This window comes from Eleutherodactylus coqui, chromosome 11 (assembly GCF_035609145.1).
Source record: "Eleutherodactylus coqui strain aEleCoq1 chromosome 11, aEleCoq1.hap1, whole genome shotgun sequence".
NCBI classification, from domain to species: Eukaryota; Metazoa; Chordata; class Amphibia; order Anura; family Eleutherodactylidae; genus Eleutherodactylus; species Eleutherodactylus coqui.
The window spans coordinates 90,684,055-90,710,980 of NC_089847.1; the positions used below are offsets into that span (position 1 = coordinate 90,684,055).

The following is a 26,926-nucleotide window of genomic DNA, read 5'->3' on the forward strand; positions in this document are numbered from 1 at the left end:
CCATTGTATAATTGCAGAAAAACAGTAAGCCCCCTAGGAAAACCAGGATACAAATTGGATTGGAAAGGGTTAAAGGGTGTCTGCCAGTTAAAATATGCCAACCAGATAACTCTCTGCATTTGGTACAGCACTTAGACACATGGGCACATACCATTTTGCAGTATGCAGCTAATTGATTGCAGAGCAAAGCCGTTTAATGTGATATGCAAACTATGTCACAAGCACTCCAAGCCAGCAGGGGCTGTTAAACCCCACCCAATACCCCCTTTGGCCCTTATGGACCTTGGATGACATTGCTGTCAGATAGTAGTGCAGCATGCTGCGATGTCACCATCAATCCAGGGGGGGGAGTTGGGCTGGATATCCTGAGCACCCGCTGGGCCTGGCACTGCCCTAGGGGCACTGGCGGTGCAATTTGCATACAACGTTAAACTCCTTCTTACTTCTGTAATCTATAACCTACAAACTGCCCAACTACAAAAAAAAGGGCAAGTGCCCTACCATGCATAGTGAGTTGTTTGTAATAGTTCACCCAAGAGATTCCTTTTAATGACTGATTTATATATGGAGCGCGGCACATGCACATAAGGGTCTAACCTCAGAGTGCGTGTGTGTGTGTGTGTGTGTGTATGTGTGTGTATATATATATATATATATATATAATGTGTGTGTGTATATATATATATATATATATATATATATATATATATATATATATATATATATATTATATTCTCTGCCACATAGATGGGTAAACCTGTTCGGTATTGATCCATTCCTTAAATATGCCCCTTTTGCATGTGCCAGTCCTATAGAATTGAGCCCCATCTGGCTGTGCCACTCTTCTACAACTCAGCCCATTCTTCGTGCCACTCTTCTACAACTGAGCCTTGTGCCAGTCCCTTGTACATGCTTGTCATATTATTGCCTTAGAACGTGGATATCTGTATGGGCACATCTAGGTTTAGAATGACGTATGTTTTTCTTTGTATGTCAGCATAATGCCAGGTCTGTGCCACGTTCTGAATAGGCAGCGCATTGTTATGTGATACTACATCACGGTACGCTGTACCCTCAACAATTCTCTTTCTGTATGCCCGTCTCTTGTGCCAGAGTTTCCATGTTGGCACACCAGGACCAGCACAACGGGCTTTGTTCTCTAAGAAATGTTTGTACTCGCTGGGAATGTATAGAACGTCTCTGGGGGATATTAAATGTCAGGAATGGGAAGGGGGAGGACAATGGCTTGTGTGACAATATTTACCACGCGGCGCCACATTCCCCAGTGCTACAAACCGCCTTCTGAGGATACCATGCAGCCTCTCATCAGCCGGGTGCACCATTAGTTTACTAGATCCTATACAAGTCACCCAGGACCCACAGGAGGGTCTATGAATCCTCTTGTTGCAGAGTTTAGTTGCAATGTATCTTAATGAAATGTTATACTGTATATGCACAGTGGGCGCCCGCTTTATAAGAGACGCCCATCTAGTAGCACATTGGACCCTCTTCAAAACTGTAGTAAGCCTACATGACAGCGCCCCCTGGGATACACCAAGGTCGGTGTGAAAGTGCTGCTCTAACCCCTGTGTAGCCACCGGTGCTTGTAATTGCAGGTGCAGCTCTCATTGAAATCATTAAGAACTGCGCCTGCAGTTACAAGTGCCAGCCACTACACAGAGGCCGGAGCAGTGCATTCTCTGACCCCGGTGTGGATGGTGCCTGACAAACCACTTTAGGCTGGGTTCGCATGGGGCAGGTTTGCGGCAGAATTTATGTTCCGACCATTCCCACGGAAATTCTGTGACATTTACATTAACAGCAGAGTGGATGAGATTTTGAAAATCTTGTCCACAAGCTGCTGAAAACGTTGGGAAACGCTGGTCTACATAGTAAAGGGACGGTTTAATTCCTTTTAGTCATCATTTGGTACAGAGAAGAGGTACAAGGTTGTTTTTAGCTGCCGGTGACGTGACGCAAGTATACATCCGCGAGGCTGGCTTCTGATGTTACAGTTAAATTAGATTTCTTCCCCCATGTGTTACGTTTGGATTAGATTAGGACTATAAATGCGCTATTCTGAGACAGTGGCGGCCACGTGCTGTCTCGTCTTGCATTGTGAATGTCTTATTGTAACAGATCGAGACAGCTGGAGTGACTCACAGGGGATGGAGTGACTCCAAACAGATGTTACTATATGATTAGACTTCTAAAATGTGATAATTACGCCTATCAGCAGTTTTCTATTAATCCACATAATCAAACTACAGACTGCTACTTGTCCGTCTGTTCGTAAGTGAGTTACATGCTCCGCCCCTAATCACATGATGATGACATCATCACAGATCCTTCACCCCGAGTCAGAGTTACAGACTCCGCCCTGATCACATGACAGTGATGTCATCAAAGATCCTTCATCCTGAGTCAGTGAAATACATGCTCTGCCCCTAATCACATGACGGTGATGTCATCACAGGTCCTTCATTCCGAGTCAGTTACATGCTCCGCCCTGATCACATGACGGTGATGTCATCACAGGTCCTTTTCCATAGCAACTGAATCCGCGGGGGTTTGCAGAAATTGTATTTTTTTTGGTCACCTCCCATCTCCTGCAATAAAAAGGCGATCAAAAAAATCACTTACTCTGAATGACTGCCGGATGAAGGACCTACGATTATGTCACTGTCATGTGATTAGTGACAGGGCATGTAACTCACTGGATTATCAGGGGCGGCGCAAGAATGAGGGAGTTACATGCTCCGCCCCTGATCACATGACGGGGCCTTCATCAAAAGTACTAGAATTTAATATTTTTTGACCTTCACTGGCCAAGTTGTCCTGAATTGGTTCATGTTTTGCTACCTTAGAGCCGGGCTTTGCTGCTTCTCCTTATTCTCTCTAGGGTCTGCATAGGGTACAAAGGCCTTGGAGCATCTGGAACCCCCTTGGGGTATGTAGAAGGGCACACGGCGATCGGTGAATTTGTATATTGTAACATTTCTTATCATTTATGTTTTTCAGAGTGACCATGGGCGAGTACAACGAGAAGAAAGAGACCTGCGGGACAATATGTCTGAAGTACCTGCTCTTCACTTTTAACTTCTTTTTCTGGGTAAGTGACTCTGCCTTGCTTTCCACAACATACATTCGCACGAAAAAAAAAAGTTATGGCTGTCAAAAAATGGCGGCAGAAAATAATTTTTCATTGTTTTTAAAAGATCGTACTCACCCATAAAATAAAGGTATTTTTGCTGCAGTGTATACACAGTAGAAATATGACTCCTCCCCAAAGATGGCGGAATTGCACTTTTATTTTTTTTTTCAATCACTCCTTTTTTAGAATTTTTTTACATTTTTTTTTTCTCTCAGTTTATTATATGCTACCATTTAAAAAGACAACCCTTCTCTTTAAAAAACAACACAAAAACAAAAAAAAAAAGCCCTCAGGCAGTCGCATTGACAGATAAATAAAAGATATGATTATTTTATTAGTAGGGAGGAAAAATGAGAATGGGAAGAAAACAAGGGCCCGTGTCCTTAAGGGGTTAAATTGGACTTGTGATGTTGTAAAGGCGGCTGGACTGACTTTATAGCTTGGCAGCTGCGGCCCCCTGTCTCTACTGCTGCCTGCCTTTTCTTGCTACTCTCTTTCGTACAGGCTCTTCTTATATCCGTCTCTCGGGACTGGTGAATCTGTCAACTGGGTGGTCCTCACTATCAATGGGTGACGTCGGACGTGATTGACATTCTATCATCACACACTGACAGCGACCGGACCACCCATTTGACAGATTAACAGATACAAGAGCCACATCTAAGAAGAACCTGTACGGGTGAACGGAGGAGAGTATCAAGAAAAGACGGCCAATGGTAGAGTTGGAGGCCGCAGAGCTTTACATCCAACCCCACTGCCTTGCCATATGACTGGTCCTCTTTAACCCTTTCCAATGCACTGTCTGACGTCTTCCTACATTCTGATTGAAGCTTGTACAGCTCCAATGACAGAAGACGTCTGACAGGGTATTCTTACCGTCTATTGCCAGCCACTCTGCTGTCGGAGCCTCTGTGGCGCGCACACACTGGCTTTAGCCAGCAGATGGCACCGTTGTATAACAGTAAAAAGAGAGAGTCTTTTAGGAAACCCTGAATCCAAAATTGGATTAGAAAGGGTTAATTTAAGTCTTTGGCTATATGCAAGCAGAGATTTGTTGTCATGTGTGATTATTTCTTCTGTTTCTCACTGCTTCTCCTTGTCTCTTGTATACAGCTGGCAGGCCTTGCCGTCATGGCTGTAGGAATATGGACGCTGGTCCAGAAAAGTGACTACATTAGCCTTCTACCGTCCAGCATGTATGCCGCCACTGCATACATCCTTGTCATCGCTGGCGCTGTGGTCATGGTGACTGGCTTCCTTGGATGCTGTGCAACCTTTAAGGAAAGGAAAAGTTTGCTTAAAGTGGTGAGTGTTCTTACTAGTGGAAACTGTGCAACATGTTCATTTTTATCATCCTTGAAGAATGGCTAGCTCATTACTTTAGAAGAGGGCAAAAGGGAATCAGTCAGACAGAAGAACTCCGCGCTGTTCCGTCCCAGTTGTCATTTTTTTCGTAAATGTCCAGGAGGAATAACAGAGGGACGGCACCATACAGAGCTTTAGAATTGTTCTCTTGTGTGCAATACAAGTATTTACTAAAAGTCAGAAGTCAGGTTCTCTATAAATACATTGCAAAGGTGCCAACGCTGTACCCACTCCACGCCTGGGTAGAGCTAAAGGGACGGAAAGGAAAGACATGGCCGACAAAGGGATCAAAATGCCAACTATGCTTCTGATTTGCTTTCGTCACAGTGTGACTGTGATCCATCCTGCCCGCCTTCACAGGGCACCAGTAACCGTCTTATTGAATAAAAGTTGTATTGTTTTTTATTACTACCTTACTAGTTTTACAAGAAGACAACTTGCACTGAAAACTACATGTAATGGGACCAGCTGGCCGTGTACAGTATTACTATGTAGCGGTGGTGTGGGCATGCGGTATTTGTTATAGCTAGAAGTGCGAGTGTTTACAGAGCCGGTCTGTATTGTGGGCAGGTCTGTGTAATGCCAGGAATGTGAACAGTGTGTGCCCGTCTCCCCTTCTCTCCCCCATAGACAGTCATTAGTCACTTCTTTCTTCTGGAAGCTATGTTAGCTGATTGCACTGCCACCTAGTGGTAGTAATGAGAGAAATGTGAGTCCACATTCCATTTACACTTTGTCAAAAAAAAAAAAAAAAAACAGCACCTAGGAGTTGTCATTTTGCTGTAAAACTCGGCATGCAGTTACATCTCAGGCAGATATGCAAATGATGAGAGTTGTGGTGATTAGATGAACGGTCTTGTCACCTGAGGCCCTAAAAGTCGTCCCCGCCTTGGCATATAAAAGGCTCTCAGAGGCCCCTTGTGTGTAGTGACCTCTTCTTCCGCTTGAGTGGAGCTTGTTGACCACTAGACCCTCTACGACACAGAGAAGAGATTTCACCCCGTTACCAGAGTCTGAGAGGGGCGGATTATTGGGATGGGAGAAGCTGGAGGGTCGTATCGATGATTTTCCACCACCGGGCCATTCTCACCAGACTGTTAGGAGGTGTTGGGACCAGTGGACGGCCATATTCGGGTCTGGAGACCTCAGGGTGAGCACCTCAATCCTGCCTTTGCTGTTGAGTGGCACACTGCCCCCTGCTGGTGTGATGGTCTAGGGGCCATCACATACGACAGTCACCCCTAGTAGTGGTATGAGGGACAATGACAGCTCAGCGATATGTTCAGGACATTCTGCAGCCACATGTGTTCCTCTCATAGCGGCTTCTAAGTGGCATCTTCCAGCAGGATAATGCCCGGCCGCACATACAAGGGGGTCACAGGAATGTCTCCACAACATTCTCACACTTCCATGACTGCCCGGTCACCACATTTATCTGCAATAGAACATGCATGGGACCATCTGGGAAGCCAACCCCAACAGCCTATGAGTTTGGATAATTTAGAGGCTCAGTTACAGCAAATGTGGACTGACATGCAGCAGGATACTATACGGAACCTGTATTGCTCCATACCCACCCGTATCACATCTTGTATCCAAGCTAGAGGCGGAACAACAGGGTACTAGAGCCTTCATGCCCGTCCGTATCACATCTTGTATCCAAGCTAGAGGCGGTAAAACAGGGTAATAGAGCCTCCATGCCACCTGTATCACACCTCGTTTGTTTGTTTTTTCTTACTACTCTCTGCCCTAATATTCTTCCTCTTCACCGATATCTTCCACCGTATCCCCGCTGGAGGTCATTATGTCCTCTATATATGGATGTCACACTATGCTGATGACTTTACTCATCGGTGTGAAGTCTGTGCTGCTCTTCACTATCTTTATAGGCGTGTGCATGTCGTCTGTTTCCGCCTCTTCTACATTTCCTACCAGTGTCCTGATGGTATTCGCAGTGACGCTCTCCAGCTTGATCTCACCACTCTGATCTTTTTATCCTTGTCTACAATGTGCAAAATAAATTCTGAGATGGAAATCATTATTTATAGGGGAAAGCCAAGAAAAAGTGATGTGTAATATACAATATAGACTATTCAGAGGGTTAGAATGGCGCGGGCCTGGGAGGGCACAAGGAGGAGGTTGCCCCGAAAGTGCCCAGAAACCCCAAGGATTTCCATGGCAGATTACTTATAAAGTTATGTTGGTACTTCTCATGGCACAGAATGACAGAGGGAGAAAACACCTTTCTGATGCAAATCTCTGAAGTTTCAGGCCCGTGGGCCACCCAAAAAATGATCTTAAAAGGGTTGTCCCGCGCCGAACGGGTTTTTTTTTTTTCAATAGCCCCCCTGTTCGGCGCGAGACAAACCCGATGCAGGGGTTTAAAAAAAAAAAAAAAAAAGGATAGTACTTACCCGAATCCCCGCGCTCCGGTGACTTCTTACATACCTTGCGAAGATGGCCGCCGGGATCTTCACCCTCGGTGGACCGCAGGTCTTCTGTGCAGTCCATTGCCTATTCCAGCCTCCTGATTGGCTGGAATCGGCACACGTGACGGGGCGGAGCTACGAGGAGCCGCTCTCCAGCACGAGCGGCCCCATTCAGAAGGGAGAAGACCGGACTGCGCAAGCGCGTCTAATCGGGCGATTAGACGCTGAAGATTAGACGGCACCATGGAGACGGGGACGCTAGCTACGGAACAGGTAAGTGAATAACTTCTGTTTGGCTCATAATTAATGCACAATGTACATTACAAAGTGCATTAATATGGCCATACAGAAGTGTATACCCCCACTTTGTTTCGCGGGACAACCCCTTTAACATTTTCATTATACAGACATATCAAAATCCTAGGGGTAACATGGAGCCCATGGGGGCTTTCAATGCAACATCTGTTACAAGACCCCAACTACCATGAACCTTTGTAAGAAAGAAACCTGTTTATCACACTTGTTATATACATTTATGGGGGAACTAAATAATATAAGCTACATTTATATGCAATCCTGGAGTAATTACTGGATGGAACCCCAGCAAATGGTTACCATGACGACCATAAGTACATAGAAGCAGGCCTATATTCTTGTATACAGACCCGACTGCCCTTCCAAGACATTTGAAAAGGTGACTTCAATCCATTTTCGGAAGAAATTGAAGCAAGAGTGGTTTGGTATTTTTCACGCTGCCTGCTGTATCATTAGCAACCTGTTATAGGCAAAATCACTCAAATACCAACAAAACAATTCCGGCAAACTTCACCTTTTATTTCAGTGTCCAAAAACACAGCATCGAAAATCCTGTTTTGTGGACAATTTGTTGGATTTTAGTCACGTTGGATTTGTCCTCCCATGTTTCAGCTCATCGGTTAGGTTTAGGACGGACCCAACGTGCTTTCTGTAGAGTTCTAGTACTTCCCCATCCTCTCTCGCTCGCCTTCACTGACCCTCAGAGGCTCCGGCGGCTGAACAGAACGAAGTGACTTGTGCCAACATTGCATCTAACGTCTCATGTTTTCATGCCACTTAATGAAGTTTTGTTGTTCTACATCTGCCACCTTGTGTCCTGCTTATAACTATTTGTTACCCTATTCAGGATAAACTGCTTATAAGTACATCCCCTGAAATACATGTCATTGCAATTATGTCTACACTTCTTTATTCTACTGTTAAGGAATCTGCACCCAAAACTCTGTAAAAAGCACAAATTTTGTCCAGAAATTAAAAAACTAACTTTTTTTTTGTAACAGTGAATTTTCAAGAAACTGTGACTCCTTACTACCAATAATGAAGAATAATGTTGTGATTTCACTTGGTGCACACGTTGTGTATGCCTCTGTTCACATCTGTGCAGAAGCCTGGTGCAGATCCATCACACAATACCGGATGAAGTAGCGCAGCACGCTGTGGTAGTTTGTCTTGTGAAAAAGCCAGGTGGCAGAATAGCCCAACAGACCCCATTACATCCCAGCGATGGGGTCTGTTGGGCTTCATTGTCTGTCAGTTGACAAGTGCAGCATTGCATTTTCCGGTTTCCGAAATTTTGTTCTCCTGCACAGTGATGGAAGAGGATAGCAAAATGGTGAATAAATATTTGTGAGGTGCTGACTCTAGTTATATAATAACCAAAACGATATTCAAAGACCTTTATGTGTAGAATTGTAAACAAGCCTATGATATAATATATATAATTTTATTTCTCTTTCTCCCCAGTATTTTATCCTGTTGCTCTGCATCTTCATCTTGGAGATTCTAGCAGGTATCCTGGCCTATATATACTACCAGCAGGTAAGTGCGGACTGATGATAAACCCGCATCTTAGCGGTTGTGTTATGTGATTGAGGATGTATTTTTATTAGTTTTTTTTTTTAATTTTAATTTTCTATAAAGTGGTTTTCTGCAAAGAAGAACCCCTTTCTGTATGTCCTGTTAGGACGTGTGGTAGTGGGCACTGATTGGTATCACCCAATCCCCTATTGGTTTGGGTAGAGAGCTGCTGCAAAAATAGCATTTATTTCTGAAGGTTTAGTGCCATCTGTCTATTAACCCTTTCCAATCCAATTTGTATTCTGGTTTTTCTAGGCGGCTTGCGCTTTTTCTGCTGTTATACAACAGCGCTATATGCTGGCTAAAGTCAGAACTGCATGAGGTGACACGTTGGATAGGCTCCAACAGCAAAGAGGCTGGCAATATAGAGTAAGAGAACCCCGACGGACATCTACCAACAGCGGAGCTGTACAGCCTTAAATCATAATGTCTTTAGACGTCGGACAGTGGATTGGAAAGGGTTAAAGGGTCTAATCTCGGACTTCTACAGCATATGCCATAAAAGTTCCAGATGGGAATATTCCTAGTTACAGCACTTTTTTTTAAGTTTTAAGAATTGGTTTCCTCAGTGGTAACATATTTTCACAGAAATGGAAAAGCAGTCCAAGCAACTGACTCACAGGGAACCGGTTTGCAGTCATTTACTTTAACCTGGATATTTGCTATATATTATCACGGGGTTACGCAGGAGGAGGGAAATACAGATTTTGAAATTTCCCTTAGCTCAATCACAAATTGCTGCTTCAGTTAAACTTGGTCGTCATAAGTGCTCCCGATCATCAGTTATTTTAGTGTATGTTCTTTAGTCTATATTGGTGTGTACACTGCTCATCTAAATACAAGGACGGCCCATCACTAGTAGCTGATGAGGATGTACCTCAACACTAAGGGCTCATGTCCACGGGCAAAATAAGAATTAAAATCCGCAGCAGATTTTAACTCTTCTCCTGCCCGCGGATCCGCACCCCATAGGGATGCATTGACCACCTGCGGGTAGATAAATACCCGCGGATGGCCAATAAAAGTGATTTTAAAAAAAATGGAGCATGAAAAAATCTGGACCATGCTCCATTTTCATGCGGGTCTCCCGCGGGGACGGCTCCCGCGGGCTTCTATTGAAGCCTATGGAAGCCGTCCGGATCCGCGGGAGACAAAAATCAGATTTTACTCACACGCTCCGGTTCTTCTCTTCGCCGCGGCGCCATCTTCTCTCAGTCGCGGCCGGATCATTTTGCTTCGGGCCGGCGCATGCGCGGGGCACGTCACCGACGTCATCATGCACATCCGCCGAGCCGAAGAAAGAAGATCCGGCCGCGACGAGAGAAGATGACGCGGCAGCGAAGGAAGTATCCGGAGCGGGCGGGAGGTGAGTTAATTCTGATTTATTCCTATTTTCAGCCCTCATGTCTGCGGGGCAGGAGGGACCCGCTGCAGATTCTCCATGGAGAATCCGTAGCGGGCCTGATTTTCCCCGTGGACATGAGGCCTAAGCCCTAAAGGCTCAGTGGACATGACATCCGTGAGTTCAGTGGATTTGACCGTGGGGGCACAGGACCTTAATCCGGATCAATGAAAGAGCACATTAATTCCTATGATGATTGGAATTTGAATCAGGAGACCCGTGGCAAGGCCGCAACACTCATCCATATTACAGACCCCTAAATGTGGCTACAAAATGCTTGTGTGTCTCCAGTCTAACTAAGCAGTCAGTTTCATTGATGGATCTGAAGTGAGATGCTCTCTGCAACTTGCTATACACAGTGATATGTAGAAGCTGCAGAAGCCAAGCAGTGCAAAACTGTTAAATAAACTTTCATCCACTTGTGTGCCATATTTTTTTTCTGGCCTGCAAGAGCGTCTCGTGAAGCAACTTTAGGGGTTCAAAGCATCCTAACAAGCGGAACTTAACTGCTCCTAGTATCCTTCTATATGTGTAGCGGCACTGCCAGATTAAGTGGTAAAAAACAAATGTCTCTTCTACCCGACACTATGGTGGATAGATGGGCTTGATGGAGAATGTACAGGTGTGTGGCGCGCTGAGAACACATCTGCCCGAGAAAGAGCAAATCTTTCTTGGGCACCGGCAGGATATCCTCCCACTTGTTGGAAATGTCTCTAAAAACTGCTTCCCATCTAGTCCTGCTGAAAGCTACATTTGTATTTTGACAATAGGTCAGAAGACCGTTATACATGGTAGAAATACTAGGGTCACCTTTCATTAACATGGTAGGGAGGTAAGTCGGGACACTTTAGGGGCTGAGCCTCGTATTGTGCATAAGAAGATCCTATTTCTTCTTAAGAATCTGAAAGGATTAAAATAAAGGCCTCCTTGGATTCATTGGCCATGATACTATATACTGTGCTAGAGCCGAAAGACAGGGAGATTAACCCTTTCCAATCCACTGTCTGACCTGTGAAGAAATTATGATTTAAGGCTTTACAGTTCTGATGTTGGAAGACGTCCGTCGGGGTTCTCTTACTGTATATTGTCAGCCTCTCTGCTGTCGGAGCCTATCCAATGTGTCACCTCATGCAGTACTGGCTTTAGCCAGCAGATAGTGCCATTGTATAACGGCAGAAAAAGAGTAAGCCCCCTAGGAAAACCAGGATACAAATTGGAGTGGAAAGGGTTAAGGAAATTGGGCAATGCGGTATAGAACCACAGAAGAATTTAAGCGTGAAAAGAGGGATACCTATGGTGCGTCAAAACCCGGCTCCAAACTGTAAGAGGGAGAGGAGACTCGTGCTTTTTAATGAAGATCGCATATCTAGGGTCAGAGCCTACCTCCCTATCAGTCACTAAAGCCTGAGTGCACTGGTGTGTGAAAGTTGCGCTGCAATGTAATATAGCCAGGTAACAGGGACTGCCATCACACATCAGTCCTATAGGCTCTGCGGGGTTCGCCAGGAGAGTTCAGCCCTGTTTGACTGCCATGTAACTAAATGATTGTCAGCCCAAAATACGTGCATTTAAAGAGTAACTGCGCTTTTAAATAACTTTTGACATATCTTACAGACATGTCATGTTTTGATGAGTGGGAGTCCGGCTGCCGAGAGCCCTGCTGATCACTACAACGAGGCGGCTGCAGCCTCAACCAAATGATTGGCCCTTTCAGCCATCTTTGCTGCTTTTCAGCTCCTCTGTTAGGAAGAGGGTCTGGATCGGAGTCCTCAGGTTGTGGCCCACTCAGGAGGGACAGTGTAGTCAATGCGAAGCCGGGGTCATACAAGGAGCAGCAGGTACGGCAAGGCACCAAGCAGATATGTAGTCAGTGGGAAGCTAGGGTCATACACAGAGCAGCAGGTACGGCAAGGCACCAGGCAGATATGTAGTCAGTGGGAAGCCGGGGTCATACACGGAGCAGCAGGTATGGCAAGGAGGCAGGCAGATACGTAGTCAGTGGGAAGCTAGGGTCATACAAGGAGCAGCAGGTACAGCAAGGCAACAGGCAGATATGTAGTCAGTGGGCAGCCTGGGTCATACACGGAGCAGCAGGTACGGCAAGGCAACAGGCAGATGCGTAGTCAGTAGGAAGCCGGGGGTCATACACGGAGCAGCAGGTTCAGCAAGGCAACAGGCAGATACGTAGTCAGTGGGAAGCTGGGGTCATACACGGAGCAGCAGGTACGGCAAGGCAGCAGGCAGATATGTAGTCAATGAGAAGCCAGGGTCATACACGGAGCAGCAGGTGCAGCAAGGAGGCAGGCAGATACGTAGTCAATAGGAAGTCGGGGTTATACACAGTGCAGCAGGTATGGCAAGGCAGCAGGCAGATACATAGTCAATGGGCAGCCGGGGTCATACATGGAGCAGCAGGTTCAGCTAGGCACCAGGCAGATACGTAGTCAGTGGGAAGTCGGGGTCATACACGGAGCAGCAGGTATGGTAAGGCACCAGGCAGATATGTAGTCAGTGGGAAGCTAGAGTCATACACGGAGAAGCAGGTATGCTAAGGCACCAGGCAGATATGTAGTCAGTGGGAAGCCAGGGTCATACACGGAGCAGCAGGTACAGCAAGGCGAATATGTAGTCAATGGGAAGCCGGAGTCATGCACAGAGCAGCAGGTACAGCAAGGAGGCAGGCAGATATGTAGTCAGTGGGAAGCCGGGGTCATACACAAAGCAGCAGGTACGGCAAGGAGGCAGGCAGATATGTAGTCAATGAGAAGCCAGGGTCATACACGGAGCAGCAGGTACGGCAAGGAGGCAGGCAGATACGTAGTCAGTGGGAAGCCGGGGTCATACACAAAGCAGCAGGTACAGCAAGGAGGCAGGCAGATATGTAGTCAATGAGAAGCCAGGGTCATACACGGAGCAGCAGGTATGGCAAGGCAGCAAGTAGATATGTAGTCAGTGAGAAGCCGGGGTCATACACGGAGCAGCAGGTACGGCAAGGCACCAGGCAGATATGTAGTCCGTGGGAAGCCGAGGTCATACACGGAGCAGCAGGCAGATACGTAGTCAGTGGGCAGCCGGGGTCATACACGGAGCAGCAGGTGTGGCAAGGAACCAGGCAGATACATAGTGAGTGAGCAGCCAGGGTCATACACAGAGCAGCCGATATGGCAAGGCAACAGGCAGATATGTACAGGAGCTTGACTAAAAGCTAAATGCTCAATAATCGCGCAAGGGAGGCGTGCCAGAACCAGGTTTAAATAGCCAGACTAATTAGGGAAAACTAAGTGGAGTCTCCTCAGGAACAGAAGCTGGAGCAAAGAACCAAGACAAAGTTCAGCAGGGAAGCTGTCCACAGGAGGAGTATCTCACCGGGAAGAGTCCTCGCCGGGGACACAGGAACTTGAGAGTTCCAGTCCTGGCAGTAGAAGACGGCTGCATAGATCTGTAGAAAATTATCTAGACAACTATGTGACCGCCTTTGGCTGGAAGGGCCAGGCACTTGAATGAGTGCTGCACCTCCCCCCTCGTTCCAGCAATGAGTAGGGATCTCGGCAGCAGGTCACCACTGAACAAAACTTTTGATATGTCTCTTTTTAAGGAGTTTTCGGACTTGACACACATTTGTGGCAGTGGGGGGATGTGACACATATGTATATATAAAAAAAAAAAGCACCTGCCACTGCTGTTTGAGTCTGTTGACTTCCTGCAGCATTGGTGACGTAGGTTGTTTACCCACACGACTGCTGCAGCCAATAGTGACGTCACCAGACCGTCTGAGCAGGTGACGTCATCTGTCAAATGCTGTGTTGGTGGACCGCCAAAACAGAGGTTTGGCATCATGATAAATATATCACAGCTATAAAGTTTGCGGCCCTGGGGCCCAAAACTATGACAGAAATGTCTCGGAATGCCCATTTTTCAATAATAAAAATAAAAAATGCCTCCAGAGAAGTCCGTAGCCTATAAATTCTGATCTCCTTTTTACGGTTTTGTTCTGTGCACATTTGAATGAGATTTTTTATTTTTGCAAAAAGGGAAGAATTGCGACTAGTCAGATGTTACTGTACTTGATGTGCCCATTTCGCTGAACTTTTCCTGCTTATTCTGTATGTTTTAGCACTTGAATTTAATTACCGGTTGGAGTCGTGGTTCTAGACAGCCATAGGGCAGCAGGGGGTGTAATTAAGTTTTATTTGATTAAGCAAAAGGGCACATGTGGCGGCACGCTCATGCATGGTAAATCAGTAATTACATAGCTTGAGATAGGCTTCCCTGATGGCAGACTGCACACCACCACACCTGCCGGGGATTAGGAGATGTCTGTCATGAGCAAATATGGAACTAAATTTACACATTGCTCATAAGGAGAAGCCCCATGGAGACCTTGGGATCATGCATTTCTTTCGATTAACTTGTGTGAAGGTACAAAGGGACAAAGAAAACGAAAGGAAAAAAAAAATGTGTGTGTGTGTGTGTGTATATGTATGTATGTATGTGTATATAATATTTTTTTTTTTTTCTGTTTCCCTTTTATACCTTCACACACGTTAAGGTGGATAGATGGATATAAATTTTAATATCCCACATTATAGGGAATAACTTGCTAATCGGTGAGGATATCACTGCTGAGACCCCTGCTGATCTCAAGAATGGGAGTCCCATGTCTCCCTCCACTGCTGGAGTTGCAGTAAGTCTGTAATGAGAAGAATAGGGGGAACAGGACCCCCTTTCTTGAGATCGGCAGTGGTCTCATTGTTGAGACCCCCATTATTCAGTCAGTTATTCCCTATCCTGTTGATGGGGGATCACTTATAATTTTGGTACAACCCATTTTAAGACCCCTTTGAACACTAATGAAGAGTTGGCCAAACTTGGCAATTTTGGTGGAAATGGCTAACCATTGTATGTATATAGTCGCCTCTTTATAATTAACACTTAAGGCCCATATACACACAACGATTATCGCTCAAAATTTGCGCAAAAGCCGTGTCTTGAGCGATAACCATTGCATCTAAACGCCTGCCCACTGTGCACTTTCTGTGCATTATTCGTTCATCACTCACTTCTAGTTTTCTAGAAATGAGCGATGACTCTTATTACTAGCACAGGCTGATATCTCAGCGGGCAGCACTGATAAGATTCTCTCAGCTGGTATCCCTCTGGCAGTTCTCAGCGGGGCTGTATACAGAAGACAGCGCTCCAGCTGTTTTCTGCATACCTCGCTTGGAGCGCTGTAAACCAGCTGAGTTCTCCAAGAACACAGCAGCTGTATACAGAGGACAGTGCTCTAGCTGTTTTCTGTATACCCTGCTTGGTGTTCTCAGCTGGATACCAGCTGAAAGCCCCGAGAAGAAAGGAGCTGTATACAGAAGACAGCACTCCAGCTGTCTGCTGTATACCCTGCTCAGAGCTCTCAGCTGGATACCAGCTGAAAGCCCCGAGAAGAAAGGAGCTGTATACAGAAGACAGCACTCCAGCTGTCTGCTGTATACCCTGCTCAGAGCTCTCAGCTGGATACCAGCTGAAAGCTCCAAAAAGAAAGAAGCTGTATACAGAAGACAGCGCTCCAGTTGTCTTCTGCATATCCCGCTCAGCTGGTATACAGCTAAGCGCTCTGAGAACACAGCAGCTGTATACAGAAGACAGCGCTTCCACTGTCTTGTGTATACAGCGGGAGCCTTCATTTACACACTAATAAGCTCTTATGTAGATAATTAGCTACTTAAGAGCTTAGGCAAAGTGAACGCTTAAAACTGTCACTCAAACTGTAAGCAAATGTTGAGCTTTCATCTTGCTGTGTATATGCACGCGACGATTATCGCTCAAAAGCTTGCTTTTGAACCAATTTTGAGCGATAATTGTTGTCTGAATGGGCCTGAAGCAGCGAACTGGAACTTACGGTGTGGTGTGGGGGTCTCCTGACTGGCTACAGATTTGTTCCTGAGCCTAATGAGTTGGGAGAGATGGCTGTCAGCCGAATGAGCGTTTGACCAAAAGATATCGAAGGCGTTGGACATTTTTACTGCTGTGCTGTTTTTGCACTAAACCCTGTCATGGGATACTTAAGAGTATCAAAAAAAAGATGGTAGGGGGTTCCAGCAGTCTGACCCCGCTGGTTCCATTTTTACAGTATCCCATGTTAATGATGATGAATATGGAGTCGGTGGGAGGTGCACTCATGTGGCAATGGCCCTACAGTCGGCAAAAATATTAGCGGTTTTAATCGTTCTGACGGTATTATAATTTGTAGACTCGTTGCTCAAATTATGGACGTATAATTAGTGTAATGTTTTATAATAGAATATCATTATGCTCAATTGGGTATTATTAACCCAAAATGCTCTTTCCCCGCACAGCATGCGCTTTTTAAATGGATTTTTATTAATTGGTCAAGAGAAATTAACTGAGATGGGATGAATTATGCAGGGTCACTACACTATTTGCCATTTAAAACGAGGGCTACACCGCTGACATGTCACCACATAGTGCCGTCACATCCTGACGGTAGCCTTACTATTGTGCATGGGACTACTCCGATTTAAAGGGAACCTGTCGCGTCTGCGGGAGATGTGAGACGCCCGTGCTCTACCATAGTTGTGTATAGGAGAACTCGAGTACTTGACTCGGAAAAGTCAGATTTTAAAGGGCGATGCCTCGGAAGCGCAGGAGTATAAAAAATACATCGCCCTGCTCTGTCATGTCCCATAACGGCGCTATAACTTAGTTTTATGGTGCTGAGGAGATGTGACAGATTCCCGTAACCCCAAAGGGTGCTTTCACACAGGTGTTAAAATCGTGAGACGGGGGAGAGAATAAATAAGCAGAATTAGGAAATTAGTAATTTTCAGTGGTTTCCTTCACATTTTCAATGTTTTCACTAATGCAATGTTGTGGGAGAAAAAACTCGCAGCATGCCCTATCTTTCTGCAGTATGCAATTTTTTTTTTTAGCGTGGATGGCAGTAATGTGATCAAAGATTCTCGAGAAAAGTGCATCACTGCCGCTCAAAAATTGTGCAAACAAAAACACGATTTTGCCACAAATTCCTCGCGGCAAAATTGCGATCACCCGTGTGAAACTAGCCTTAAGGACACAAACCCCCCCCCCCCCCCCCTCCTTTTTAGTTTTTCCTATACTATTTTTAAAAAATGATAACTTTTTTTTTTTTATCAATTGAGGTAGGTGTATGAGGGCTTGTTTTACACGGGTTGTATTTTTCAATGGTACTACCTAATGTACTGCAAAACTTTTAAAAAAATTATTAAAACTTTTGAAAAGTGGAGTGAAAAGAGAAAAAAAATTAAATTCTATCCTTATTTTTCTGTTGCCTTTTTTTATTTTGTTAATTTTTATTACCTCTTATTTTTTTAACCCCTTAAGGACCAGGTTGTTTTGTACCTTAAGGACCAGACACTTTTTAGGGATTTTACCCATGTGGCGGTTTTACTGCTCCATTTTTTTTCCTTTAGCTACCAAAATTATTTTTGCTGCGTTTTTTTTTCCGTGACATATTGGACTATTTTTTAATATCTTTTTCACTGACTTTTTTTTTCGTTTTTTAGTTTTATTGGGGGTAAAATGCTAAAAAAAATGATTTTTTTAACATTTATAGTTTTTTTTTAAATTTTTTTTTATATTTACACTAAAATAAAGTATGGGAATGGGTTCCTCTATTTGTTTCGGACATTTTGATATATAGTATGTATGGGTTTGGTTTACAGGGCGCATACGGCGACGGTTTTTGTTGGCGTCTGCTTTGTGTTATTCTCTTTCTTTTGTATGTATTGTTGTTTTATTCTGTTGTTTTGTTTTACTGATGTATGTAATTGTGTTTTTTACTATCTGTGTCCCCCATGACGTCATATAAGACCTCTGGGGGACACTCACTTTTTTTTTTTTTAACTTTATTTGACATTTTCTCACTGTAGCTGGGCAGTCCATAGGACCCTCAGTTACAGGGGAAAGCAACCCCTGTGGTGACATTAGTCACCTGCAGAGCTGCCAGGGTCTAAGTCTGACCCTCCAGCTCTGCAGTAGCAGGGAATCCCGGGAGGTCACGTGACCCCCCGAGGCTCCCGTAGTGAAAGAACTTCTTACTTTCACTTTGCCCCGACAGTGTTCATTGAGCACTGTATATCGGGGAAGCAGGAGGCAGGAAGGGTTAAAAACCCCTCCTGCCTTCTGCTCCAGTTTATCAGCTGTCACTAACAGCTGATAACCCGTACCTGTCTCTGACTGATTGCAGAGGCAGGAGGCTTAGAGCACCGCCGTATTTTTTACAATCGGTGGTCCTCAAAGCCCAGCACCAGCCGCCGTATATATACAGTGGCTGGTCCTTAATGGGTTAAATAGTTTAATTAATAAAACTTTTTTTTTAAACTTCTTTTTTTTTTTCCCTTTTCAAATTTTTTTCTTTTTTTTTTTTTTTTTAGCCTCCCATATGGGGCAAAAATTTGCAATGGTTTGATCGTTCCTGCAGTATGATGTAATGCCATTGCCTGTCGGATCGCTGTAGGATGTAATGCCAAGGCTGCCAACAGTCCCACTCCTGTAACCTATAAGATGTCCATTATTTGTATATAGCTCCAGAAGCCTTCTAGAAGTGTAAATCCCCACAGACCTGATGTGTCCTACTACACAAGTATATAAAGTAGTCCTGTCATGACTGATTGTAGCCATAGCATGGAAAGAAGGGGGGTGCTGAATGTGGGGAAGTTGTGGTGCCAAAAATTACATAATGAAAGCGACTGTAACTCTAGTTCCTAATTAGTACTTTGAGAATAGTTGTGTGTCCCGCCAGCCTGTAGACAAGCTTCTCCCCCCTCCGTCCCTCCGCTCGCATGCTGCTCATGTGCGTGTATACGGTATATAATTGTGTGTAACTCTTGCTCTGTCCCTGTCTCTCTCTCCATGCCGCAGTGTGCTCCATTCTGCTCACAGGTAACAAATGTCTTCTCCTCAATGGCTGCAGCCCCTGCCTTGTCTATAAAGCTGGGCCTTGTAAATGCATCGCTAACCTGTATTTGTAGTCGGGATTACCCATCTATCAAGGAAAAGGGTGTAATCGTTCCAGGTCTCATTTTTTTGTAAGCCCTTTTGAGAAAATAATGCAGTTTTCTAATTTGTTGGCATCCTATATCTATATACAGATTTCCTGGCTACAGACCATTTTTCTTTGGAAGATTGTATCATCGGAAATCTTTTCCTCTAAGAACCACAGGCGTAGCAGCTGGATTTGCTATGGGATGCTTGCATGTGATAGGAATAGATAATGCCGCCAGACCTTATAAATGTAAATGTGCTAACATCTTCTGTAGACTGAAGATTGAATGGCTTTAGCTGAGTGGGTTATGAGATTGTCATAAGCCGACATGCCGGCTATGATACTGAGCCGTGTTCTCTTGTCTCTTCAGCTGAACGATGAACTGAAGCAAAGTCTGAAGAACACCATGACCATGAAGTACAAACAGCCAGGAGAGGACAGAGTCACCAACGCAGTGGACAAGCTGCAACAGGAGGTAAGGAAAGTTCTGCGCTTTCCAGAATTGTGTGTGTGTGTGTGTGTGTGTGTGTGTGTGTATATATATATATAGCTATGAAATAACAAAACATGATGGTAGCTTTAATAGAACCAGAGCTGTAGCCATTCAGAGTATACCAAGTTTCGTTCTTCCAGAACTGTAATGTACTTTTCCTACAGAATGAACAGAGATCGTCCAAAACTGCTAGGGGTTTAATCTCTGAATGTTTAAAAGTTTCCATTAACTAAAAGCAAGCAGAAATCTTCAAAATAGCATAGAGTTGAAGTACAAAAAGTCGCATAACTAGATATGAAAAAAAAAAAAATATATATATATATATAATTTCTTTTTTTAAAGTACATTACAGAACGAAACTTGGTATACTTCAAATGGCAGAGATGATTTGTGATTCCCCTATATATTCCCTGTCATAGGTGAGGGGTGACATGAATTTTTGTTCATGTTATCACCTCCATCAATCAGAGAGTATATTTGCTCTCTGATTGTCACGTCCCCCCCCCCCCCCATAAAAGGAGTGAAATGATGAGGACTTTCTCACCTAATCATTCCTCTACACCATTTAACACCACAGAGGCTGCAGTCACTGCTGACCATGCCATCTAAATGTTTTCACAAAAATCAAATTTAAAAACTCCCCCCCCCCCCCCCCCCCCTCCTTACCCAAGGCTTTAAATATTGAAAAAGTGAAAAGAACAAAAAGTCCCCCTACACATAATTGATAATGCGACATCTAGAACTGTCCTATAAAATATTTTGTTTATGAAGCACGGAAATTTCTATGCAAAAAAATAAAAATAAAAAATTTGATTGTAAAAATAAAAAAATCATAAGCGTAATGACTCCCAGAATGTAGTTTACATAATATCTATACTACACTGTGGACGTGATAAAAAATTACAAAAAACTAGTGTAAAATAGCTTTTTCCCATTGCCCTCAGCAAAAAAAAATATAGTAATACAAGTTATTCAATATATTATATGTTTTTTTATGTTCCTATAAAAACCTAGAACTCCTGCAAAATAAAAGGTGTCCTGCAACTACATGGGGGGGGGGGGGGGGGGGGGAGAAACCTGTAGCACCTGCTAAGGCTAAAGCCGTGGTTCTCCTGATAGGTTCTCGAGCGCCGTGGCTCAGCAAATCAATGCAGCGCTCAATGAACCAATCACAACCATTGAATGCGATGGCTGTGATTGCTTAATCGAGCTCTGCATTGATTGGCTGAGCAGCGGCGCTTGAGAACAAATCGGAGCCATCGCTTCCTGTTGGTGGGGTTAAGAACTCGGTTACCAGAAAGCGATCTTCTGTTGGTGACTGTAAGCAAGCTGCCGGAACTCATCAGACCAGTGGGAGGGGATCCGAACCGTGTAAGTAGCGCACAGACTTCTTTACCGCGATTACCACGGCGTTTTGAATGCTGCAGTAATCGTGGTTTATCGCTCTCATTGATTTCAAAGGGAGTCTCCTAGTAATGCACTCGAACACAATTTGGAGCGCGGTTTGTTCTAATTTTTCGTGTAGCATACCTCCTCAATAATAGGATGTGCTAAAAAACTGCTGTCAGAGGCAGGGACGCGCCTCCTAAATCGAAAGTAAAGTCGCAGCGCTCTGCCACTGTTAGAAGACATCCCTCAAAAATAAGACCCTGTTCCTCTTTAGGGCAAAAATTAATATTACAGGTCTTATTTTTGGGGAAACGCAGAATTGGTTATGTCACAATTAAAAAAGGTTACATTTTCAGGAGGGTTTTTCCAATTTTAACGTGATTGTTGGGGGATTGAAACTGTGTCCCATCATTCGCTGCTCAGAGTGTCATGGCTCGTTTCGAGACAGATGTGACAGACTTAACAAGCCATTTCTTTTTATTTTTTCTTTTATATTAAGGGAGTCATCTGGTTTAGAAAACTCATTTCAAATACCCCATTATGGGTTTTTGATATAATACAGAGGTATTTCTCTTCTTCATAAACCTCCTCTGCCAGCCGCTATAACAATGGGCGTCTCTTACTCTGCATGCTGAAGCAGCAGGGTATAATGTGATCCGCATATTAGCAGGGGACCTCTCTATCAAAAGCTAAGGAACATCCTTCTAAGATTTAGTTGTGTAAAACTAGAAAGCCCCTTTAATGGTCTCAGACTCTTCATTTTACATTGTCCTGCCTTGTCGCCTCACATTGTTAATGACTTCCTGGCGTGTCGCTTTCTCCCATCTTAGTTTAAGTGTTGCGGCAGTAATAATTCCCAGGACTGGAGAGAAAGTGTTTGGATAAAGTCCCCAGAATCGGAGGGGCGCCTGGTGCCAGACAGCTGCTGCAAGACTGTTACTACCAGATGCGGGCTGCGGGAACATCCCTCAAACATCTACAGAGTCGAGGTGAGGAACCATTGCCAGAATGCTAATTGGCATCTGTTGGGCTTAGTCTGGTCTTTACCCCTATTGTTCTACATTATTATTAAGTATACCATGCTCAAGGAATTAACCCTCTCCAATCCACTGTCTGACGTCTAAAGACATTATGATTTAAAGGGGTTGTCCCGCGCCGAAACGGGTTTTTTTTTTTTTTAAACCCCCCCCCCCCCGTTCGGCGCGAGACAACCCCGATGCAGGGACCTAAGGAAAGCTTACCGGAGCGCTTACCTTAATCCCCGCGCTCCGGTGACTTCTATACTTACCGGTGAAGATGGCCGCCGGGATCCTCTACCTCCGTGGACCGCAGCTCTTCTGTGCGGTCCATTGCCGATTCCAGCCTCCTGATTGGCTGGAATCGGCACGTGACGGGGCGGAGCTACACGGAGCTACACGGAGCCCCATAGAGAACAGGAGAAGACCTGGACTGCGCAAGCGCGGCTAATTTGGCCATCGGAGGCCGAAAATTAGTCGGCACCATGGAGACGAGGACGCCAGCAACGGAGCAGGTAAGTATAAAACTTTTTATAACTTCTGTATGGCTCATAATTAATGCACAATGTACATTACAAAGTGCATTATTATGGCCATACAGAAGTGTATAGACCCACTTGCTGCCGCGGGACAACCCCTTTAAGGATGTACAGGCCCGATGTTGGAAGACGTCTGTCGGGGTTCTCTTACTGTATATTGCCAACCTCTCTGCTGTCAGAGCCTATCCGATGTGTCACCTCATTCAGTACTGGCTTTAGCTAGCATATAGCGCTGTTGTATAACAGCAGAAAAAGAGTAAGCCCCCTAGGAAAACCAGAATACAAATTGGATTGGAAAGGGTTAATGTGATCTTAGAATAGCTAGTAGGATGAGCTAATGACCTCCCCTCCAAGATATGTGGAAATGGATTAATGTGACTTTTGCCTCTTCTTCACAGGGTGGCTGCATCACCAAACTGGAAACCTTCATCAGGTCCCATCTTCTCATTATCGGAGCAGTGGGCTTAGGCATTGGCTTTGTACAGGTGACTTATAGCACTTAAGGGGTGGAAGGCTGATCTGTAACACTGGTTTGCGTTTCTCTTTTGCGTTCTAATAGCTAATGTGTGACTGTATATAGTGTATGTGTATTTTTTATATACACTGCTGGAATATCACGTAGTATGTTGGGCTGAAAGAAGACAATGTCCATCTAGTTCAGCCTGTTTCCACCCCCTTGTTGATCCAGAGCAAGGCAAAAAAAAACCAATGAGGCAGAAGCCAATTTAGCCCATTTGGGGGGAAAATCCCTTCTCGACTCCGTAATGGCAGTCAGAATAATCCCTTTTAAACGGTTTGAAAGTTCCTACCTGACTGTAAGAACCGGATAAACATCCCCCTGTTCACCTAATGTCTATGTCCTGTAATATCATAGCACTCTAGAAAGGCATCTAGTCACATCTTAAACTCCTCTATGGATTTTGCCATCACCACGTCCTCAGGCAGAGAGTTCCACAGTCTCACTGCTCTTACAGTAAAGAACCCCCTTCTATGTTGATGATGAAACCAGCTTTCTTCTAGATGTAGAGGATGCCCTCTTGTTACTGACGCAGTCCTGGGTATAAACAGATCATGGGAGAGATCCTTGTATTGTCCCCTAATGTATTTATAAATAGTTATTTGGTCGCCCCTTCGCCAACTTTTTTTTTTCAGGGTAAATCTTCTAAAGAAAAAGATAGAAGTAGGAAATGTGTATGGGTAGGGGACATTTTCTTGGCACTATGGTGGTCTCTGTTGGCCCTCCTGGCGGCAGCTCTCTTGGATTCAGCCCATGGAACTTTAATGGAAAGGGGGTCATGGGATACATAATGTAAGAGTAGAATTTAAGTAGGAATTGATAGGTGCAGTCACGTGACCATCAGGATGATCTCGGTTCTGTCTTGGATTGTTGACGGCATTTTCTGGAATTTGAAAAGAAAAGCAGTTAGTGGGGTGTTTTTACCACGGGGTTCAACAACTTTATTAATACTCAATATGACCTCATCCATAACTGGAACATGATTGCAGGTGTTGAAAAAAAATTACTGCACCTATCAAATTCTGATAATTCTATCCTTAACATCATGTATCCCTTGACCACTTTCCATTGAAGATTTTTGGCCAAATCCAAAATGGCGGTCACCAAGATGGCTGCCAGGCACCACCATAGTGCCAAAAAAGTTTCCCACACACATCTAAGTGTTCTGCCAAGTTTTTTTTTTCTACTTGTAACTCTCTTTATTTCGAGGATATTCCAGGTGGCTGTGACTTTTTTTGAATCGCCTTGTATAATGGTTTCCATTCTCCCGGCCGATCTGCCATTGGGTGTAGAGAGATGCAACTGCTCACTGTAGAGTACAATTACCAAGGCAATCCTATGACTCCCAAAGAGTTTGTTGCACAGATCCTATGGAATGCACCATTCTCTACATGAATCACAAAGTCGCCTTGGCCACTACACTACCCAGCAAGCAGTAACCTCTCTCTACACCCAATGTCTGATCAGGTGGGAGGAGGTACAGAATGTCCCCTACTTACGAACAGCTTTAGTTCCAGGAAGCTGTTTGTATGTCTGAACAAATGTTTGTATGGAGGGGGATCGCGTGTTAATACCCCTCTATACAATGTCAGGTGCAGGCTGATTCTTACAGCCTGCTCCTGCCTGCAACAGTTCCAGTAAGCCGTGACGCTCATCGAACCTGTTAACTCTTTAAATACCGCTGCTCACAGCAATATTTAAAAAGTTAACAGCTCCGAGGAGCGGCGTGGCTTATCGGAGCTGTTGCAGGCTGTAAGAAACAGCCTGCACTTGACGTTTTGGGGGGGGTCCCGTACAGTTGCCATGGCCCTTCTGAAAGGCCCCAGGTCTGCCTATGCAGAGTGCCTAGCAAGCTGTACTTATGGCACGACTTAATAGAATGCCTGTCCGATCGCCGTACAGTATGATGCAATGCTATAGCATTACATCCTACTTAGACAAGCTTGTTTGTAACTCGAACGTTCGAAGGAGGGGACTTACTGTATAGTATTTTTTTATGATTTTTACATTTGGTATTCTATTAACTGCATCTAATGTAACCTCGAACGTACATGCCGATCATGAGGTTATATCTAATTTTGTATTTCCTTGTAATTGGTTCTTCTCTCTTGACTTTGCTTCTTAGGTATTTGGAATGATTTTCACATGTTGCCTCTACAAGAGTCTGAAGTCTGAGCCGTACTAAAATGTCCATAGACTTCTATCGTTGCACTCTTCACATCCTGCTGACCTAATATGCTGCTGGTGCAGCAAAAACTCATGACCTAAATTGCTTACAACCTCCTATTATTCCTGGCTGCCGAGCTTTGAACTGTATATGTACAAAACATGTCGCCCACCGCTGCATCATCAGATTGCTACATTGTGCAAGGTAATCGGTGCCACATCAAAAGTTGTAGTTTCTCGTGGACATTCTCCTCGGCACCCGGTGCTTTGATCGATCCCGTGGGTCACCTTCACGTCTGAGAAACGTTCGTGCGGTGGCACTGTACTTTTGGGCAAGTTTTTAATTTGTACGCTAGTACTTCTACTAGAGATGCACTCTTCGTAGCCCCCTTGTGTTAAATCTGCCTTCTGAAAATCACCATCATTGCCTTAAAAAACCAAATTCCAAGCCAAATATGAAGCTATGCAGATGACTTTCACCATTATAGTCAGCAACCCATCAAAGCAGGAAGTATGATAAACCTATTATTCCATGACTAAGCATCACAAGTCACCGGATCTGTTTTTACAAGTACCGTATTTTCCGGACTATAAGGCGCACATAAAATGCTGAGAATTTCTCAGAAATAGAAAGTGCGCCTTATAATCCGGTGCGCCTTATATATGAACCCGACAGTCCAGGTGCTCCCCGACTTGCGAACAGGTTCCGTTCCGGGAGCCCGTTCGCAAGTCAAACAAGTAGTAGTATGGAGCGGGATCGCGGGTGGATCCTGCTCCATACAACGTCGGGTGCCGGCTGTTCTTACAGCGGGCACCCGGCGGCAGCAGTTCCGACGAGCCGCGCCGCTTGTCAGAACTGTTAACACTTTAAATACCACTCTGACAGCGGTATTTAAAGTGTTAACAGTCCTAACGAGCGGCGCGGCTCATCAGAACTGCTGCCGCCGGGTGCCCGCTGTAAGCACAGCCGGCAACCGATGTTCAGGGGGCCCGTACAGCGTCCCACGATGAGATCGTGGGACGCTGTGTGGTTGCTAGGCGGCCGGGGACCTCCTGAAAGGCCCCAGGGCTGTCTATGCAGAGTGCCCATCTAGCGCACGACTTGCTAGGCGCTCTGCATAGACAGCCCTAGGGCCTTTCAGAAGGCCCCTGGCTGCCTAGCAACCGCGATCTGACCGGACAGGCTTCTATCAGGCTTGATAGAAGCCTCTCCGGCCCCTGCACAGCACTAATGTGCTGCGCCTTATAATCCGGTGCGCCTTATATATGAAGCAAGATTGCTTATAAGGCGCTCATAGAAGGTGCGCCTTATAATCCGGTGCGCCTTATAGTCCGGAAAATACGGTAATAGGCATTTTTTAATCTGTTTTTTAATTTTGTTTTTCTTTTTGTCTAATTTTTCACCAGCTTATAAAATGTATCATGCTTTCTACTAGTTAAAGGGACATTAAACTTAATTTATGAGCTGTAAAGTAGATTATAACTGATAGCGGTTGTACGTGTTTGTTTTTAGTGCATAAGAC

At 44.8% G+C, this 26,926-nt stretch overlaps 1 protein-coding gene across 2 annotated transcripts in view; it reads left to right on the forward strand.

The window, feature by feature from the left end:
• Positions 1 to 26,206, forward strand: part of CD151 (CD151 molecule (Raph blood group)) — a 43,377-nt gene extending 17,171 nt beyond the window's left edge. Inside the window, exons 2-8 of one of the 2 annotated variants that reach the window (XM_066583024.1) lie at positions 3,022 to 3,112; positions 4,268 to 4,459; positions 8,728 to 8,802; positions 19,654 to 19,758; positions 21,996 to 22,154; positions 23,119 to 23,205; positions 25,363 to 26,205. In XM_066583024.1, the coding sequence (XP_066439121.1) occupies positions 3,029 to 3,112; positions 4,268 to 4,459; positions 8,728 to 8,802; positions 19,654 to 19,758; positions 21,996 to 22,154; positions 23,119 to 23,205; positions 25,363 to 25,422 (762 nt within the window). In that variant the 5' untranslated portion in view covers positions 3,022 to 3,028 and the 3' untranslated portion in view covers positions 25,423 to 26,205. Of the gene's footprint in view, positions 1 to 3,010; positions 3,113 to 4,267; positions 4,460 to 8,727; positions 8,803 to 19,653; positions 19,759 to 21,995; positions 22,155 to 23,118; positions 23,206 to 25,362 lie in introns of those variants that run through there. The other variant, XM_066583023.1, reaches the window with a different exon arrangement.
• Positions 26,207 to 26,926: the final 720 nt, after the last annotated feature.